The sequence below is a fragment of the Squalius cephalus genome, assembly GCF_949319135.1.
Source record: "Squalius cephalus genome assembly, chromosome: 17".
Classification (NCBI taxonomy): domain Eukaryota; kingdom Metazoa; phylum Chordata; class Actinopteri; order Cypriniformes; family Leuciscidae; genus Squalius; species Squalius cephalus.
In genome coordinates, this window is record NC_137138.1 from 11,928,271 (window position 1) to 11,947,632 (window position 19,362).

The 19,362-nt window shown below is 37.9% G+C and overlaps 1 protein-coding gene across 1 annotated transcript; it reads left to right on the top strand.

The window, feature by feature from the left end:
- The first annotated feature begins 868 nt into the window (after positions 1 to 868).
- Positions 869 to 10,685, top strand: LOC307174641 (macrophage mannose receptor 1-like). Its single transcript, XM_079898672.1, has 12 exons — positions 869 to 934; positions 1,040 to 1,066; positions 1,294 to 1,674; positions 1,788 to 2,129; positions 2,205 to 2,579; positions 2,655 to 3,029; positions 3,425 to 3,796; positions 3,890 to 4,234; positions 6,885 to 7,250; positions 7,569 to 7,962; positions 8,296 to 8,372; positions 9,007 to 10,685. Exons 2-11 carry the CDS (start codon positions 1,042 to 1,044, stop codon positions 8,351 to 8,353), a joined length of 3,033 nt encoding a protein of 1,010 aa, XP_079754798.1. The 5' UTR covers positions 869 to 934; positions 1,040 to 1,041; the 3' UTR covers positions 8,354 to 8,372; positions 9,007 to 10,685.
- Positions 10,686 to 19,362: the final 8,677 nt, after the last annotated feature.

The window sequence follows — 19,362 nt, forward strand, 5'->3', positions numbered from 1 at the left end:
GATATTGGATCAACATGCGTCTCTGAACATCAAACATTTAATCACATCATTAAATAGACAAAACAATGAAACAAACAACTTGAGACGATTGATGAGATGTTACAACAAATCACATTTCATCTCCAGAAAGAATTTATAAGGTGAGGACTTCCTGGCAAAACAAATCACATTTCATTTCCAGAAAGAATTTATACGGTGAGGTCTTCCCGGCAACTTTACAAAGCATTCCATAAAACCAGTCCATTAAGCGGCATGGACAGCATTCCTGGACGATGGTCTGGTTTTTGTTACACATTGTTTTAGTTTTGTTTTGTACTATCACTGAACTTTTAAGTGTTATTGACAAAGTTTGTCATGTGAATGTTGCATGTTGTCCATTCTACTGTTTGATTAATAGGCTTACTGTGAATTCAGGCATAGGCTCTTTTTTCACGTTCTTCGCCTTGATCAAAACATGAGTTGCAGGAATAAATTATTTAGTCTAGAGTTTTTAGGTATTTAGACATTTAATTTTGTTCTTTTGCTTTATGGTTTTAAAATAATGAGAAATGCTTTGACACTGTGTGCAGTTTTATCAAACATTAACATATTTCCATAGCTTAGTGTTGCAGTGCATCACAGATTTTGTTGATATGTCCACAAACCAACCAAGACATCTGCACTCACAAGTTCAGAAAGATGGAACAACGGTTGTTTTCAAGCACTAGTTTCAGGTAACAACAACATGTGGAAGGTTCTCATTGAGTACATCTATAATGGCTCATAGAGTACATCTATAATGGCACCTATGTGCCTCAACAGGTTTCTTTGTGTCACATGAGTTTATAAAAGTGATCCACCCATATTTAGTAAACCCTATAAATATTGAGACAGTCAGGTAATCTAAAACAGAAGCAGCAAGAGCAAGAGAAAAGAAGAGACTTCAAATCAAAAGGTAAACTGTCGTCCCGACATTTGAAACATTAAAGTAATAAACAGAGAAAATAGAACAAATGATTTGATTGATTATTTTATTTATGTGCTTAATATGTTTCCACAGCTATGTTTCCATTGCTTCTGTTATCAGGTAAGACAAAGATTTCCATAAAATATTTTATCATCAAAATCGTAAATTTAGATTTTTGTATAATAATGTGATTTAGCATTTTTCTGGCGACTGATAATGCAGTAATTATTATTATTATTTGTTTTACCATTTTGAGTTAGAGTACACTATTAGAGAATACAGTCAGAATACAGAATAGAGTAGACTGACCCATTTGGTCCTTGTTTTCTTAAACTGGTCTTTAACAGGTTTTATCACCTTCACCTTGAGTGTTCCTCAGTATGTCTTTGTGAATGAATCCAAGACTTGGGCAGAAGCTCAGAGATACTGTAGAGATAAATACACTGATCTGGCCTTCATTGAGAATGAACAACAGACGGTCCAGTTATTGGACACAGTGAATGACGATTCCATTGATTTGGCCTGGATTGGACTCTATGATGATCTGAACAGTTGGAAATGGACTCTAGAAGGCAGTGATTTCTTCAACGAAGGACGGAAAGACTTCAGGAACTGGTATAACCAAGGACCAAACAATTATGGAGGACAAAGTGTGTGTGTGTATATGTATAGTGGGATATGGTATGCAACAAGCTGCTCCAATACACTTCCTTTTATCTGCTATGATGGTGAGCAGTTTCATTAATATGTATGTAGGACAATGAAAAAAACGTGATTATGTTTCATCATTCTGAAATAATCAGCTCTCACTAATGCTCATTGATGTACTTAAATGTTTTAGGAAGACAGAATGCCAGTGCTAGTTATGTTTTGGTTTACCAGTCCAAAACCTGGACTGAAGCTCAGAGTTACTGCAGAGAACATCACACAGACCTCGTCAGTATCAGGAATGAGACTGAAAACCAGAAGATCCAGTTTTTATTCCAGAATTATTATTATTCTTATGTTTGGATTGGACTGTACAGAACCAGACTTTGGTCAGATCAGAGCAACTCTTCATTCAGTAACTGGACGTCAGGACAGCCAGATACTGCAGGATCCTGCACTGTAGTCTCATTTAGTGACTCTGGGAAATGGACAGATGAAAACTGCAATTATGTATTTCCTTTCATTTGCTACAGCGGTGAGTAGAAATCTGTCCTAATGGCCAATACTGTCAAAAAATGTTAATGCTATAAATCTGACACTTTCTCCACAGTGTCATCTTTGACATCATCACGCCAGTATCATTTTGTAAATAAATCCAAGACCTGGACTGAAGCTCAGAGACACTGCAGACAGAATTACACTGATCTGGCCACCATTGATAACATGGAGGAAATGAACAGTCTGATTAACACAGTTAATGGGAGTTACAATGGTTCAGCCTGGATTGGACAGTATGATGATGTGAACAGCTGGAGATGGTCATTGGAAAACAATGATTTCTATCAGGAAGGAGAGAGAGATTTCAGGAACTTCTATCATCAACCGGACAACTATGGTGGGAAAGAACTGTGTGTTTACATGAATTATGATGGCAAATGGTATGATATATCATGTGACAACACACAGCAATTCGTTTGCTATGATGGTAAGGATTTTTTTTTTTTTTTTTTTTTTTTTTTTCTGTGCGTCTATGAAATGTGTTGTATATTTCAAATCACAGGTAGAGTGAATGCCACACAGAGATACGTTGGAATCTATGACGGGAAAATCTGGTCAGAGGCTCGTAGATACTGCAGAGATCATTACACAGATCTCGCCAATGTGAGAAATCAGACTGAGAACCAGAGGATCCTTGAGAGAGCAGGTGGAGGAGTCTGGATCGGACTGTACAGAAACAGGGTTTGGTCAAACGGTCAGATTACCAAATATGAAGATTGGAGACCACAAATTCCATATTCTTCACAGCAACCAGATAATGGTCAATATGATTATGGCCAATGGTTTTCTCAGCAATGTACTGCAGTATCATTCAGCAATTTAGGCCGATGGACTGATGAGAACTGCTTATCCAGCATCCCATTCATCTGCTACAACAGTGAGTTTATTTTTTCTCTTTTTTCCCCTCTTCTTTTTACGTCAGTTAATTTAACTTTTAAACCAAGAATTTAATAGACATAACAAAAAGTATACAGTATATTTACTCTGAATATTTTATTTTTTAATGTATATTATTTATATCATATTTTATAAAGATTTTGAAACAACTTACCACAACTTACTCACATATAAGTTGAATGTTTTAATTTACACCATGCAAAAGCTGTTTTTCCAGTTAATATAATATATATAATATATATATATATATATATATATATATATATAATTACATTTGGAAAAACCTCCACAATAGAACCATTTTAATAGTTTCATGATATATTGGTGATTGTAAAGAATAATCAATGTATTTCTCTGTTTATTTTAAACTTACAGGAACCTGCACACAATCTTCATGCACCCATCAGTATCACTTTGTAAATGAATCCAAGACCTGGACTGAAGCTCAGAGACACTGCAGACAGAATTACACTGATCTGGCCACCATTGATAACATGGAGGAAATGAACAGGCTCTTTAAAACAATACGTAGGACTTACTATGGAAAAGCTTGGATTGGACTCTATGATGATATGAACAGCTGGAAATGGTCTCTGGATAATACAACATTAGGGGGATTTAAAAGCTGGTTTGTCCAGCAACCAGTGAACTCAGGTGGACAGAGTCTGTGTGTGTACATGTCATATTATTGGGGAGTATGGCGTGAAATCTCTTGTGACTCTACACTTCCATTTGTTTGCTATGATGGTGAGAACTCCTGTTGACTTTTTAAAGTTTTTAGAACAATTTATTTATGATACTATGGATATATCACATACACATAATTGATATTCTCCGCAGGAAGAGTGAATGCTAGTACAAGTTATGTGTTTGTTTACCAGTACACAAACTGGACTGAAGCTCAGCGTTACTGCAGAGAACATCACACAGACCTCGTCAGTATCAGGAATGAGACTGAAAACATCAAACTTCAGTCTGTATTTCAGTATTATCCCTCTTTTTGGATTGGACTGTACAGAACCAGATCTTGGTCAGATCAGAGCAACTCTTCATTCAGTAACTGGAGGACAGGACAGCCAGATAATGCTGGAAACAGTGAAAACTGCACTGCAGTGTCATTTAGTGACTCTGGGAAATGGACAGATGGAAACTGCAATACTGCATTACCTTTCATTTGCTACAGTGGTGAGTATTACGTGCACCTCTGTTAAGAAATGCACAAGGTTGACTTTTAAAGGTTGTATCAGTGATTTCAGGCCCAAAAATAAATTATCACATTCATCTAATTTTTCCTAACGATCCGCTAGCTACCCGCCCCATAAGCATGCCGTCAAAAAACCGGGTCTCTCTAGGCAGCCTAGGCTCTGAGATCTGCACACAAAAACAGTTGCTTTCACTACCACTCAAAACCAAAATAAATAGTGTTCCAACCAATCACTGACAGGGGTTGGTGTTGTGAGGTTTTTGCGTGCAGCCGTCATAGGCAGTCGCGCACGAGCGCAAAACCTCACAACACCCACCCCTGTCGGTGATTGGTTGGAACACTATTTATTTTGGTTTTGAGTGGTTGGTGTACCACTCAAAACCAGATTGTTTTTGTGTGCAGATCTTGGAGCCTAGGCTGCCTAGAGAGACGCGGTTTTTTGACGGCATGCTTATGGGGCAGGTAGCTAGCGGATCGTTAGGAAAGATTAGATTAATATGATAATTTATTTTTGGGCCTGAAATCACTGATACAACCTTTAAGTGTACACCACTCTCTGGCAGACAGACTTGAATTGATTTAGAAATTATTTAGAAATGTTATTAAACACTGCCAGATTTATTTTTTCATCATATTTTTCGAAAAAAAAATTTACACAAAGATTCCATTTGTTAACATTAGTTAGGCTAACTACATTAGTAAACATGAACTAACTATGAAAAATACTTCTAAAGCATTTATTAATCTTAGTTAATGTTAATATCAACATTTATTAAAGGTGAACTAAGTAACTTTTTTACCTTAACCGAACAGCTTCGGAGTCATTGGAATAGTTCGGGTTGAATGGTGGTCTTCTCGCACCCCCCAAGCGCCTGTGAGCCGAAAAACCACCCTTGCAACTTTGGGCCGGCGAGCCGCCGGCCTCAGCGTCAGGAAGTATCGCGTGATATCAGGTCTCGCGATGTAACGAATTGCTTTACGTCACTGCACACATAAGCCGTTTCTCAATACCAAGTACGCAAAGTTCGGACTTGAGTCCTTGGTATTTCGGACTTGACAAGTACGAAATATAAAGCACAACCCTGACTCTTGATGAATGATGAATAAAAAAACATTATAATATTGATCATTAAAACTAACATTTAGCAAAAAGAGACAGGGTTGTGTAATTTTATATGTACATTCAGTGAAGAGAATGTAGGCAACATGTAGGCTATAATAAAATATTTTATATGTTTTAAATATATAAAATAAAATGACATTTATAACCTTTTTTTGTTAAATGTCAATAATAGCCATTATAAAAGTATAAGTAGCCTAAAAGGTATAAGAAGCTATACAATAATAAAGCAAACGATTCAGTCAAACAAAAGTCAGCTCTCTAGGCTACAACGTTAAAGTTAAATACAAATAGACTAAATAAAGCTATGAAACTTCACTTTGCCCTCAGCTTAACGTTTTGCCAGGGAACAAATTATAGATTAATGGGACAAATAAATCGCCCGTTAGATATACACAAGACGATTTATATCTCATGTTAAACCACTAGACTAGAGACATCCGAGCCAGCGGCAAGTCAGCAGCACTAGCCGAGGAAAGGCTGTTCTCGGCGGGGTACGAGCGTCGAGCGTCCGATTGCCTGGTTCTCACAACTCCGAAAACGTCAGATCAAATTTTCGAATAGGCGCTATCTTTATGAATAAACCAAAGATTTGATCTTTAAACAACTACATTGTTGAAATACTGAAATACTCTTAAAACTACATTTCGTGAGACAATTACAGCAGTATTTTTAAATTACGCTGGGTTTCTCCTCCGCTATTGACGCTTGCTGGTTGGTGTGAGATGCATTCTGGGATACCTGGCTGTCTCAAGTTCGCACAAGTCACCTCTCGATGCATCCTCGGTAAAAGGGGCGGATCAAGAACACATCCGGGGATTTGAACTGGACTTGGCTAGATGTGAACTTTGAATTGGAACAGTACTTGGGCAGCGACTGATGATGTTTCACAAGTCCACAAGAACACAAGTACAGACAAGAACGCATATTGAGAAACGGCTATACACTATCTAAACATTTATATGCTAGCCTTCTGTGTATCATACATACCTCAGTGGACATGGCTCGGTGCGTTCGCCGGGTTCTTTGAAAACAAATGCACATGACGAGTGGGAGAAGATGGGAGGGGGGAGAGTCGGCAACGAGCCAATCTATTCCGAAGCTGTAGGGGGAGCTCTATAGAGAAACCCGTGAGCAAAAAGCGAGAAAACAGCGAAGAAATCGGCAAAGCTGCATAGTTCTGCTTTAAAAAAATATATAAATTTAATGAACTTGAGCTAGCATTAATGTATCATTAATGTACGCGTAATAATCTATGTTAACGTTAGTTACATATAGTTCTAATACATTGATGTTAACAAATGTTGCTTACTGCAAACATGACATAACTAATGGCACTTTATTGTAAAGTGTTACCAAAGTATGTAAAAATATATATATGGATCCTCTTATTTAGTCTACAAACATTCTACAAAAGTAACAAGTCCTTACAAGTAATCTTAACAAGTAATATGATGCACTTTAAGTAACTTTTTAACTTTTACCCTTACCCTTTTTTCCCACATTGCCAGCATTAGCATCATCCCATCAGTATCACTTTGTGAATGAGTCTAAGACCTGGACTGAAGCTCAGAGACACTGCAGACAGAATTACACTGATCTGGCCACCATTGATAACATGGAGGAAATGAACAGTCTGATTAACACAGTTAATGGGAGTTACAATGGTTCAGCCTGGATTGGACTGTATGATGATGTGAACAGCTGGAGATGGTCATTGGAAAACAACGATTTCTATCAGGAAGGAGAGAGAGATTTCAGGAACTGGTATCATGAACCCAACAATGGAGCGAATGAACTGTGTGTTTACATGGATAATAATGGAAACTGGTTTGATTCATCATGTGGAAGTTATTCTACATTTGTTTGCTACAATGGTAAGACATTACAAGTAAAAAATGTGTGTGTGTGTGTGTGTGTGTGTGTGTGTGTGTGTGTGTGTGTGTGTCTTCTTTTGCTTTGAGATTTGTCAAAGAAAGGATTTTCATTCCTGAAAGATCCTGAAGTGTTCAATATTTTTCTTCCACATTTAAACCCAAAATTCTTGAGAGAAAAAGGAAATTCTGTTTTTCATTTTTTGATTAGGCTAATTGTAATGTTTTTTGTTTTCAAACTGTATTTTATTATATAGCTATAAATTTGACAAATAACAAATAAACTGACTGATTTACATCCACTAAATTGTTTTATCTTAGGTAGAGAAAACGCCTCTCAGAATTATGTTTTGGTATATGAGGGAAAGACCTGGACTGGAGCTCAGAGATACTGCAGAGAGAAATACACTGACCTGGCCAGTGTGAGAAATGAGACAGAGCGTCAACAGATACTGAACGTTACACGTTATTATTCTGGTTATGTATGGATTGGTCTGCACAGAAACAGGCTGTGGTCAGATCAGAGCAACTCTTCCTTCACATATTGGCTGCCATATACTCCAGGTGATGTTGCACAACCAGATAATGGTGCAAATGTCCGAGGACAGCAGGGAGATCAACACTGCACAGCTGTGTCTTTAAAATACTTTGGTCAGTGGACGGATGAAAGATGCTTTGCCAGTTTGCCTTTCTTCTGTTACAGTGGTAAGCAAATGTACTTTCTGTAATGAAATGAAATAATAAGCATCAGGGGAAAAAACTAGCAAATTTATTACAATAAATTGTTGATGTTAATATGCCATTGTTATTTGTGGAATTCACAAACTTTTATGCTAATGCTAGCTCTGTCTTCTATTTGCTTTATGATGAACATGATGACCATCATATTGACCCATCAATTCAGATGTATATGGTATGTTTGTGGAGATATGTGCTGTTTTCAGTCCAAAATTAATGTTTTTCAACATACATCAACATTATCAGATTGTATTGTTTGTATTCATGCACTACTGACCAGTGTTCTTTTTGTTGTTTTTTTACTGATCAGTGATGGGACTGAGAGTGGAACTTACAAGTGCAGAAAATCTGTCAGAGTCTCAGATTGAAAAGCTTGTGATTATACAGGTGAGAAACAGTTCAAAACACTCATAATGCTTTAAGTTTTGTTGCACAAAAAGAAACAAAAAACACATGCAAAATAAATACATTTCTTTAGAACAACTTCACAACAACAGCATGATAATAATCAAGCGTAGCGTCCATTCTGGCAGGTCACGTTAGTCAAGCTCACATCAGCTGACTCTCAGCTGATCCACGTCTACCTATAGGAACCTATAGGAAGAAGCCATCACTGTATACATATATACGATCCTTCAGTGTTATCAACAGCTCTCGTGTTTCTCAGGAGCGATTTACCCTCCTCCATTCCCAGCTCCTCCTCTTGTCCGGTCAGGATTTGGCATTCTGATTCCCCTTTGAATCAGACTAAATTCTCAAATTATGGGTTCTGTTCAGTTTACCCTAAGGGGGGTTATTGCTGCTCTCCCTGCTCTTATCCATACTCGGCTGCATGGATGCGCAGGAAGTTCTTGCCCAGAACAGAATCCATACCACCAATCCTTACTGTCAGCCAATTGTCAATTTGACGATAGTGGTCCTGACAGAAATAATAATAATAATAATAATTATTATTATTTACAGATCTTTGTTATATATTTAGCTCAAAAATATCTCACAGAAAATAAATCCCATGTTTCAGCTCCAGGAAGAATTTATCAGACGAGGACTTCCCAGCAACTTCACAATGCATTTGAGAAACTATCTTAAAATCAAACCATGAGAGAAAACAACAGAATTTGTTCACACACACGAACATGGTTTTAGGGTTTGTGTTCCTGCATTTTGCATGTTCTTTGTCCTATTGATAATAGAAATTCTGAATGTCACACATTATCTTGTATTGTATTAACATTTTTTTTTAACAAATATAAGATGTAAACTGCAGGCTTTTTTGATTCTTTTTTTCTTTTTCTTATTCTTTTTTTTTTTTACAAAAAAAAAGAGATTAATACAAAATAGGTTGCTTGTACTCATACTATCAGAACTTTTTTTATATATAATCAAACTAATCAAACATTTTGTGTCATTTTGTGTTGCAATGATTTGTTAATTTGGCCCGGGACACTGGGATAGGCTTCAGCATTCCTGTGACCCTACATAGAACAATCAATTTGGAGAATACGGTTGGATGATTTGTTAATCTGTCTGATAAAATTTACTTGGTAATTTATTAGTCATCAACCAAACATAATGAAAAATCTTTTTTATCAGGGATACAGTTGTATTTGTCTTTGTTGTCAGCACAGTACAATACAGTGGAATGATACAGTAGTAACAACAACATACAGTGGAGCAACCACATGAAAACAGACATCTGACGTGACTTACACATCATATGACACAACATTGTGTATATAATTTTTGATTGCATGGTAATGTGATATTATTTGGTACTATTTACAGGTTTATTGTACACTACAATAAATAATCACCAAAAAAAAAAAGGTTTCTTTCTTTAGTTATAGACCTCTAAAGTCCACTGGGGTTGATCAAGGAAAAGTTTACAGTAGAAAATAAAAAAATCATGTCAGTCAGAATAATATCATCAGTCAGGATTATGACTTTGTGATTTACACAGAGACCAAACAAATGGAGGGCTATTAATAACCAGTCTATAGTCTGTAAACTATAAACAAGATTATACTTATTTACATAAGTCTCCTGCAGCGCTCAGACGAAATGCAATAAACATGGTCATGTTATCTCTGTTTGGGAACTCAGCCGTATAAGACAGTTCTGAGAGACCAAAATAGCATTTCAGATGCTGAGCAACGACATCGGTCCGTGGCTGGTTGGTCCAGTTATGCCGTCCCACTGCAAAGTCACATTTTTTGATGTGTAAATGTTAGGGATGCACCGAAATAATAAATAAATAATTTATTTCAGTGTTCAATGCTCAGGTTTCACTCTCGCTTTAGCCGTCAGTCGCTCAAGACCCATGCGAACACTCCACTCATGTACCTGCTCATATTCATTAAAGCAAAGTCCACTCAAACAACATGCCAAGATGAAATTTCTATGTATTAATATACTTGTTTCTGTTTGCAATTGCCCTACATGGTGTGGTATAGCCGTGCTGTACCCTTTTGTTGAATGATCCACTCCTTGCTACGCTCAGCTCACATGCTCTGATAATACATATAGCTTTAGCTTTATATTACTATGCATTGTTTGAATAATTGGTCAAAAAATAAATCTTTTAAATCTGATTCTGTTGCGTAAAATTTTAATAATATATTGATATTTAATATGAATGAAGCCTATTTTCTGTCCAATTTTATTGTGTTACTTTCATTAAAAGTGTGCTTACTTTATTTTATTGGATTGTATTTTTGTATACTTTTTTAATTTTTAATTTTTATTTATTTTTTAATTCAGTATGTTTAAAAGTACTGAATTTCATTAAAAAATCTATATTAATACAATTATACAAAAAAGCAAAAAAATTTAAAGCGCTTTTGGTTTGGGTTTTCGGCCAAGATTTTTCATTTCTGTGCATCCCTAGTAAATGTGTTTCTATTATAGTTTTATGCGCATGTTTTCTTATCAGATAAAAAATCTATTCAACTCAGTTGAGCGCAGTTTTACATTCAACATAATTCAGTAATGAAATATATGATTACTATTGTGAATGAGTTATTGAATCGTTTACTCAACCAATTTATTCAAAAACATGAAATCGTTCAGTAGGATCTGGTGCATGTATTTCTGGACTCCCATGCGCATTTGTTAAGCTCCATCCACACACAGAATAGAATAGAATCAGCATATTTTAAGCCAATACATCCGATACATCAACATCTCTCATCATTGGGGTGGGGGAACGGATTTCGACAGCTGAACTATTTGCCGTCGGATTCTGTTCCCCCTATGTTTCTCACACAGTAAGGCTCTAATATTTATCAAATTGCTAGCCTCAATAGCCTAGTGGTCAGTTCACTGACATTTTTTTTTTTAGCTTTGGGCGACATGAATTCAAGTCCCGGGTCGTCAAACTTTCTTGATACTATACTTTCCTATCATAATAAAAGGCAAAAAAAATATATTCTTTAAACTGATGCAAGTTAAGCTCCATCCACACACAAAATAGAATCAGCATTTTTTAAGTCATTACATCAACACCTCTCATAATGGGAGTGGGGGAACGGATTCCGACAGTTTTTTTGCCGTCGGATTCTGTTCCCCCCATATTTCTGACACACTGAGGTTCTAATATTTATCAAACTGATGCTGTTTAAGCTCCATCCACACGCAAAAATAAAATCAGGATTGCCGTCAGATTCTGTTCCCCCTATGTTTATTACACAGTAAGGTTCTGTTAAGGTTCGTTCATGAACCTTTTCTGTGATGATTGGATTCTACTGCGAGTTCAATTGACACAGTGTGTTTCATCTGTACCCCCGACCACCCCGCACATTTCTATAAATTGCATGATAATCTTGAAGGGCACCATGTTTTTGTAAATTTTTAGAGCACAAATTAAAGATAACAAAAAATAAAGTTCAGTTTTATGTTCATAAATGGATTAGAAGCTGTTCAATGTTAAATGGAGAGGCTAAAGTGAAATTCTTTACCCTAGAAATAGACTGTGTTCAATATATTCAGATTAGACAACCGTACAGCCTTCTTTAAATGTTCACCAATTGAAGAGGACACTATGCATTTTAGGAGCAAAAATCATGAGTCAGTTCAGTGTGATGCACAGCCATGTTATTTTATATGTTTCAGCTGTCCTTCTGCTCCAACTTTATATAGGCTAGGCCTCCTCTGCTATACTATTTTGTTATCATGCCCATGTTTTATTTTTAGATAGGCTACATAGAAATGTTATTAGAAAACATGTAAAAGTAAACAAGCTGAGCGGAGAAACCCGACCCGACCCGAAAACCTAAGACAGCCTGTCAAAAAACTATGACCTTTTTGAAAAGCTATGAAAATAACATTTATTTTATGTCATAATAATATTAATGTGTTACATAATGAATAAATGACGACGGGCCTAGCACACGCGTCGTGTTAATGCGGCCACAATATTGTCAAAGCCTGGAGTAGTGATTCAGCTTGTACCACGGTTACTAAGTTAACTTACGCCTTTTCCAAATGTATTATCTCAAGGTATTTTTCCGTGTTTAATCCTAACACTATTGTGTGCGTGTGCGTGTGTGAAAGAGAAAGAGAGAGGGAATGATTTTCATAGATAATAAAAGTTAATTTTGTACAACAATTCATATTTTATAACACATGGTTTTCCAAATATCAATATTTCTCTGCATATAGATGGAAGAAACTGGAAAATCCAAGATGTGGCTGATTGGTTCATGGCAAACAGATTCCAGGAGTTCATCAAGGTTGATCTCACAAAATGCCCACTCTCTTTAAAGGGGTGGTATAATGCCCTTTTTACAAGATGTAAAATAAGTCTCTGATGTCCCCAGGGTGTGTATGTGAAGTTTTAGCTCAAAATACCCCACAGATATTTTTATACAGCATGTTAAAATTGTCACTTTTTGAGGGTGAGCAAAAACGCACCGTTTTTGTGTCTGTCCCTTTAAATGCAAATGAGCTGCTGGCACAGAGGGTGGAGCTTCAAGAGCTTGTGTCCTTTTACCTCACACAGACATGCACTGAAAATCTCAAAAACTTTTAGCCTTTTATGTTAAAACCGGAGTCAGACAATGATGGAGAGACTCAAGAAGATGTTACAACATGTAGAATGCAACAGGACGTTTCTGAATGGTTAGTTGATGAATTTATGTTGCTTATGTGTAGTTATCTTCTAGTCATTAGCATATTCTGTCATGATAATCTATAAATCTTGTTCCCGGGGGCGGGGTTTATGTAAATTCTAGGGTTTGTGATGTCACTAGTCCTTAAAAAGCAATTTCTTTTAAAGAAAATATCTCCCTTTGCTTTGAACTTTGAGCATTGTAACTTTGCAGATGTTGTTTATGCTCAAACAGCAACATTACACACTCACTAAAGTTAGAAAAGTGAAATCATAATCAACCACCCCTTTAACTTCCCCATTGCAACAAACAGACATTTTCACAATTAAAGGTGCTCTAAGCGATGTCACACGTTTTCTAGGCCCATGGGCGCCGTAAAGGGGTGGAAGGTTAGGACGATTCTAAGGGCCCAGGCTGATGTAGGGCCCAGAAGAGCAGACCCCCTTTTTCTTTTCTTATTTCTTTTCTCTTTGTTATACATACATTAAATGTGCTAGGGCCCCTCATGCACTAAATGTGTATTTTGTCCGTTTTGACCATAGATTTAATATTTAAAAAACAAATAATGTATTTACTGTTTCAGTCACACCCCTCCTCCTCACAATGGTTCATTCCACCTGCGCTGTCCGAGCTACGATCGCTAGCGTCTCTTGCTAATTGCAATTGCTATGATGCAGCGCAGACAGTGACAGACGACGCAGGCATGTCACAGTCACATCAAAAGTCAGGGTATCAAAAACGTAAAGAAAAGAAGGAAAGGGAAGACAGAGAACGCCAAGGTCGACAGTATGTCACACAGTTTTTCAAAAAGAAAGGTAGCTTGCCCTATTCCTATATTCCAAAACTTTCAGAGTTAACTTACTTATTTTTGTTGCTACATGACCTGCTTTTATCTAGCTAGCTTAGTAAAATAATTACTTAATTATGATTATTTAATTACATCCAACAATAATAACATCTCTGCTGTCTCCGGGTTATCATGTCTCGTAGACACAGATTTAGCGGCTGCTGCTGCACACCCATGTCCTCCTTCCCCCCCGTCCACCGCCGTCCCCGTCTCAGCCGAACAAGGTGAGCCTGAGCGCGAAACTTCACGAAGATTGAAGCCTCTAAACACTTTTTATCTACTGTCTGTGTTCGCCACATGATGATAACTTTACAAAACAAAAAGTAATCTACACGCTTCAAAAATTACAAAATCAGTTTGCCGTGTGTGTCGTGTGTTCTTCTGTGAAGTGACAGTGCTGCTGCTACGATCAATGCTGTCAAACTTGACGTTCTTAATATGAATAAAATGCCACAGAAAAAATAATGTAAAATTGAATAAAACATGTGTCTAGTAACCATGATTGGCTATAAGGAGTTTACAAAATAGATAGTTTAATATTTTATATTAAGAAAACTAAATAGGTCAATAAAAATAATATGGTTATATTAGTTACGTGTGTGTTTGACTTATACAGATGCAGAGTCAGCTTTATTGTCTGCACCTCGTCCTCCTAATGACCCAGTCCTCTCAGTGTCAGGTAAGGTGAACATGGTCAGCTACCAAGGTAGTAAAAAAATAATTAAAAGGATAGTTCACCAAAAAATGTTTCAAACCTGTATGAATTTCTTTCTTCTGCTGAACACAAATGAAGATATTTTGAAGAATGTCAGTAACCAAACAGTTGTTGGACCCCATTGAGTTCCATAGTAGGAAAAAAAATACTATGGAAGTCAAATCAGCTGTCTGGTTACTGAAATTATTCAAAATATCTTCATTTGTGTTTAACAGAAGAAAGAAATTCATTCAGGTTTGAAACAACATGAGGGTGAGTAAATGATGACAGAATTTTCATTTTTTGGTAAACTATCAAGTTTTGGATTGTCTAATTTTTTTCATATGTTTCTAATGTTTCATATAATATTATTCAACAATGCAGTTAATAAAATATTAATTCTAAGCTGTAACTTGTTGTTGACTGGGGGACAAAAATGATTTTGCTATCCTAACCCCACAGAAACAAGAGAGAGACAGAGAGTTTTGCCAGGAAAGAGTGTGGAAGTTGAGGAAGCAGTGAGAATAGTGGAATATGAGAGCACAGAGGGAGCCCTAAGTGTAAAGGAAGATAACAGAAGAGAGGAAGATGAGAGAACAGGGGAAGCCATGAGAGCAGAGGAAGATGAATAAGATGAGAGAACAGGGGAAGCCATGAGAGCAGAGGAAGATGAGGAAGATGAGGAAGATGAGAGAACAGGGGAAGCCATGAGAGCAGAGGAAGATGAGGAAGATGAGAGAACAGGGGAAGCCATGAGAGCAGAGGAAGATGAGGAAGATGAGGAAGATGAGAGAACAGGGGAAGCCATGAGAGCAGAGGAAGATGAGGAAGATGAGGAAGATGAGAGAACAGGGGAAGCCATGAGAGCAGAGGAAGATGAGGAAGATGATAGAACAGGGGAAGCCATGAGAGCAGAGGAAGATGAGGAAGATGAGGAAGATGAGAGAACAGGGGAAGCCATGAGAGCAGAGGAAGATGAGGAAGATGAGGAAGATGAGAGAACAGGGGAAGCCATGAGAGCAGACTCAGAGCAAGATGAAGAGACTGTTGTGTCAAATGATCCTGGTTTGTGGCCAGCAAAAATTAGCAATGCAGACAGAGAAAAAATTGTGAAAAAAATAGCTTCTTCTAAAGATAAAGAACAAGAAATGCCACATGATTCAAAAGGTAAAGCCTTCCCCGAATACCTCAAGTACACAAAGTCAGGAAATTGCAGGGAAAAGATTAAGAGAGACTGGGTCATTTACAGCCAAAGCACAAATGCACTATTTTGTATTCCTTGTGTATTATTTGGTCATGAGCTAAAGAAACCTTGTATGAGCGCACTAAGCAGTCAACATGGTTATAAAATCAAAGACATTACATGGCGTCGAATGTATGATAAATTCCCTAACCACGAAAGCAGCAAAGCACACAGGGAGTGCTACTTAAAATGGAAAACCTTACAACAGTCTGTAATGGCAGCTGTCCCTGGGGGAATAGACAGCAAGCTGAAGAAGCTCATACAAACAGAAATAGACAAAAATAAAGCTATTCTGAAGAGGATACTAGATGTAACCTTGTTCTTGGCCTCTCGAAATTTACCCTTTAGGGGTAAAACAAAAGACTTGGGGGACATTCATAATGGCAACTTCTTGGGCACCCTTGAGCTCCTGTCCCATTATGACCCACTACTCAACGAACATCTACAAAAAGTCAGAGACAAAAAAACAGGGACAAGATTGACACACTATTTAAGCTCAGATATTCAGAACGAATTTATTGAGTTATGTGGAAAACGAGTGTTAAGTAGTATTCTTAAGGAAAGGGAGGAATCAGTCTATTATTCAGTCATTTGCGATGCTACTCCTGATATTTCACATACAGAGCAAAATGTATTACTCTTACGATATGTAGGTTTTGATCAAGAAAACAAGAAATGGGAGGTTGTTGAAAGGTTTTTGGAGTTTAAAGATTTTCACAAGAAAACGGGATGTGAGATTGCAGACATGATTGTAAATGTGCTTAACGGTCATGGCATAGATCTGAATGACTGCAGGGGCCAAGGCTATGATAATGGGGCAAACATGTCTGGAAAAATCAAGGGGGTTCAAGCCCAATTATTAAAAAAGAATAAGCTGGCTACTTTTTCCCCTTGTGCGTCTCATACCCTGAACCTTGTTGGTGTGCATGCAGCTCAATCAAGTCCAGAGGTTACCAACTTTTTTGGCTTCATCAATCGCCTTTATGCACTTGTTAGTGCCAGCCCAGAGCAATGGGCCATCTATAAGGCAAAAACGGGTTGCACTTTACATCGTCTGTCAGACACTCGGTGGAGTGCAAGAGTTAAGGCTGTTCAACCTATAGCCAAGCACCTGCCCAGTGTCCTAGAAGCTCTTGATGCCATCCTCTCAACCTGCAGTCTGACACCAGAGGCTCGGTCTGAAGCCAGCGGCTTAAAAAAGTATTTTGAAACTTTTGATGCTGTTTTTCTGTTGACTGTTTGGGCCAAAGTTCTGCAAGCCATTGACAAAAGGAATATTATTCTCCAGTCAGGGAAATTAACTCTTGAGACAGAGGCAGAAAATATCAGAGCTTTGCAGGAGGAGATGCAACATCTGAGGGATGAATGGGAGAGTTTATTTTCTGAAGCATCACTTGTTGCCCAACAGATGAGCATTAACCCTCTGTTCAGGTCAGGATTCAGCCGCCAGAGGAAAAGAAAACGGTTTCACGATGAGACAGAGGTAGAGGGAGCAAGGGAGCAAGGTGCAGACACCATATTCAGAAACACTGTGTTTCTTCCCATGATGGACCACATAATCAATGACTTAAGTACCAGGTTTGCCACAACAGCTGAGATCTTGGATCAGTTTTCTGTAGTTGTAAGGATGGGTCAGTTACGTGATGATCAAATCCATTCTGTATGCCAGCCATTGATTTCAAAGTACAACACTGATCTGACTTGTGAATTTGAAGATGAAGTCAGACACCTCAACTCTGTATATAGAGCCACTTTCCCAGGGTGTCTGTCACCAATTGATCTGCTCAACAGCATTTAAAAGATGCAGCTGCAGAGTATTTTTGGGCAGGTCTGCATCGTTTTGCGAATATTTTGCACACTGCCTGTGACCGTTGCTGGTGGCGAGAGAGCATTCAGTAAGCTGAAACTGATCAAAAATTATCTGAGGTCTGCTATGTTGCAGGATAGACTTTGTCACCTTGCCATACTATCCATTGAAAGCAAACTGGCAAGAAAGCTGAACTTTGATGATTTGATACATGATTTTGCCAGCAGAAAGGCTAACGCTGGGCGTTATGTTGAACATAACTTTGTTAGACCTGGACCAGAGATGTCTGGTTCAGTACTTGTTTAGTCCTGGACTGGTTTAGGCCTGGCATTACTCCTGGTTTGTCTTGATTTTGAGCCCTTTTGGCCTAGCTAGTTTTATTCCTGGACTGATTTAAAGATGGGTTAGTTCTAGCTGTTTCCTGATTGAGCAGTCTGACCCAGCTAAAGCTTGTTCATGTAAAGTAAAATGTCAATATGTGTACATTATGTTCTGTTGTGCTTGCAATTGCAATTAATATAATAAATGTTCTCCCTTTTATGTAAACAAGTACATATTTCTATATTTTTTCTTGTTTTTGTAGGCTTTGTACTCATCTTTAGACATTTTAACTATGCAATGTGCTAAGTATCTTTTTTAAAGTATACAGTCAGGGCATGTTTATTGGGTTAAATTTTATCTGTAAAAAATGTAGGGGGCCCAGAAATTTTGGTTTCCATAGGGCCCAGAATTTCTGGCGGCACCCCTGTCTAGGCCAAAACATTTTTTGTCACATACAGCAAACATCTCCTCACTATCCGCTAGCTGCCTGTCCCCTGAACACACTGTAAAAAAACGGGGTCTCTGTAGACACCACAGGCTCCACAAAAGGCAACAAAAACAAACTGGGCTAACCCGCACCATGAAACATAACAAACTGTTCCAGCCAATAACCGACAAGAAGGATTTGGGGGTGGGGTTTGGGGAGTTAGTGCGCGGATGAGGAGGAGGGAGGGTCTAGCTAGCCTCCGTTTTGTTTGACAATACTTTAAACGTCAACAAGAAGTGACGTCACCCAACATCACTTAGAGCACCTTTAAAGCAGGGCTATGCAGTTTCGGAAATTTATTCACTGTATTCTCGCTTTTTGCTCGCAGGTTTCTCTATAGAGCTCCCCCCACAGCTTCGGAATAGATATTTGACAACACTGTAGAAAAACTCGTTGGCGACTCTCAGATACCAGAGGCTATAGATCAACGACATCAAAGCAGATGGGACATTCTTTAAAACGTCTTCTTCATTCGCGTTCGAACAGCGTGAGGGAGCGCAATAATGACAGAATTTTAGCAGATTTTTTTTGCCGTAAAGCAATTCGTTACATCGCGAGACCTGATATCACGCGATAATTCCTGATGCTGAGGCCGGCTGCTCGCCAGCCCAAAGTTGCAAGGGTGGTTTTTCGGCTCACAGGCGCTTGGACCACCATTCAACCCGAAAAAAAGTCATATAACTATTCCAATGACTCCGAAGCTGTTCGGTTAAGGTAAAAAAGTTATTTAGTTCACCTTTAAGCACAATACGATATTGCCTCCTGTCGTTTTAACAGAGAATGAAATTGATGAGGACACTTGAATGAACCTGACTAAAACTATGATAGCTAAGAAATTGATGAGGACACTTGAATGAACCTGACTAAAAC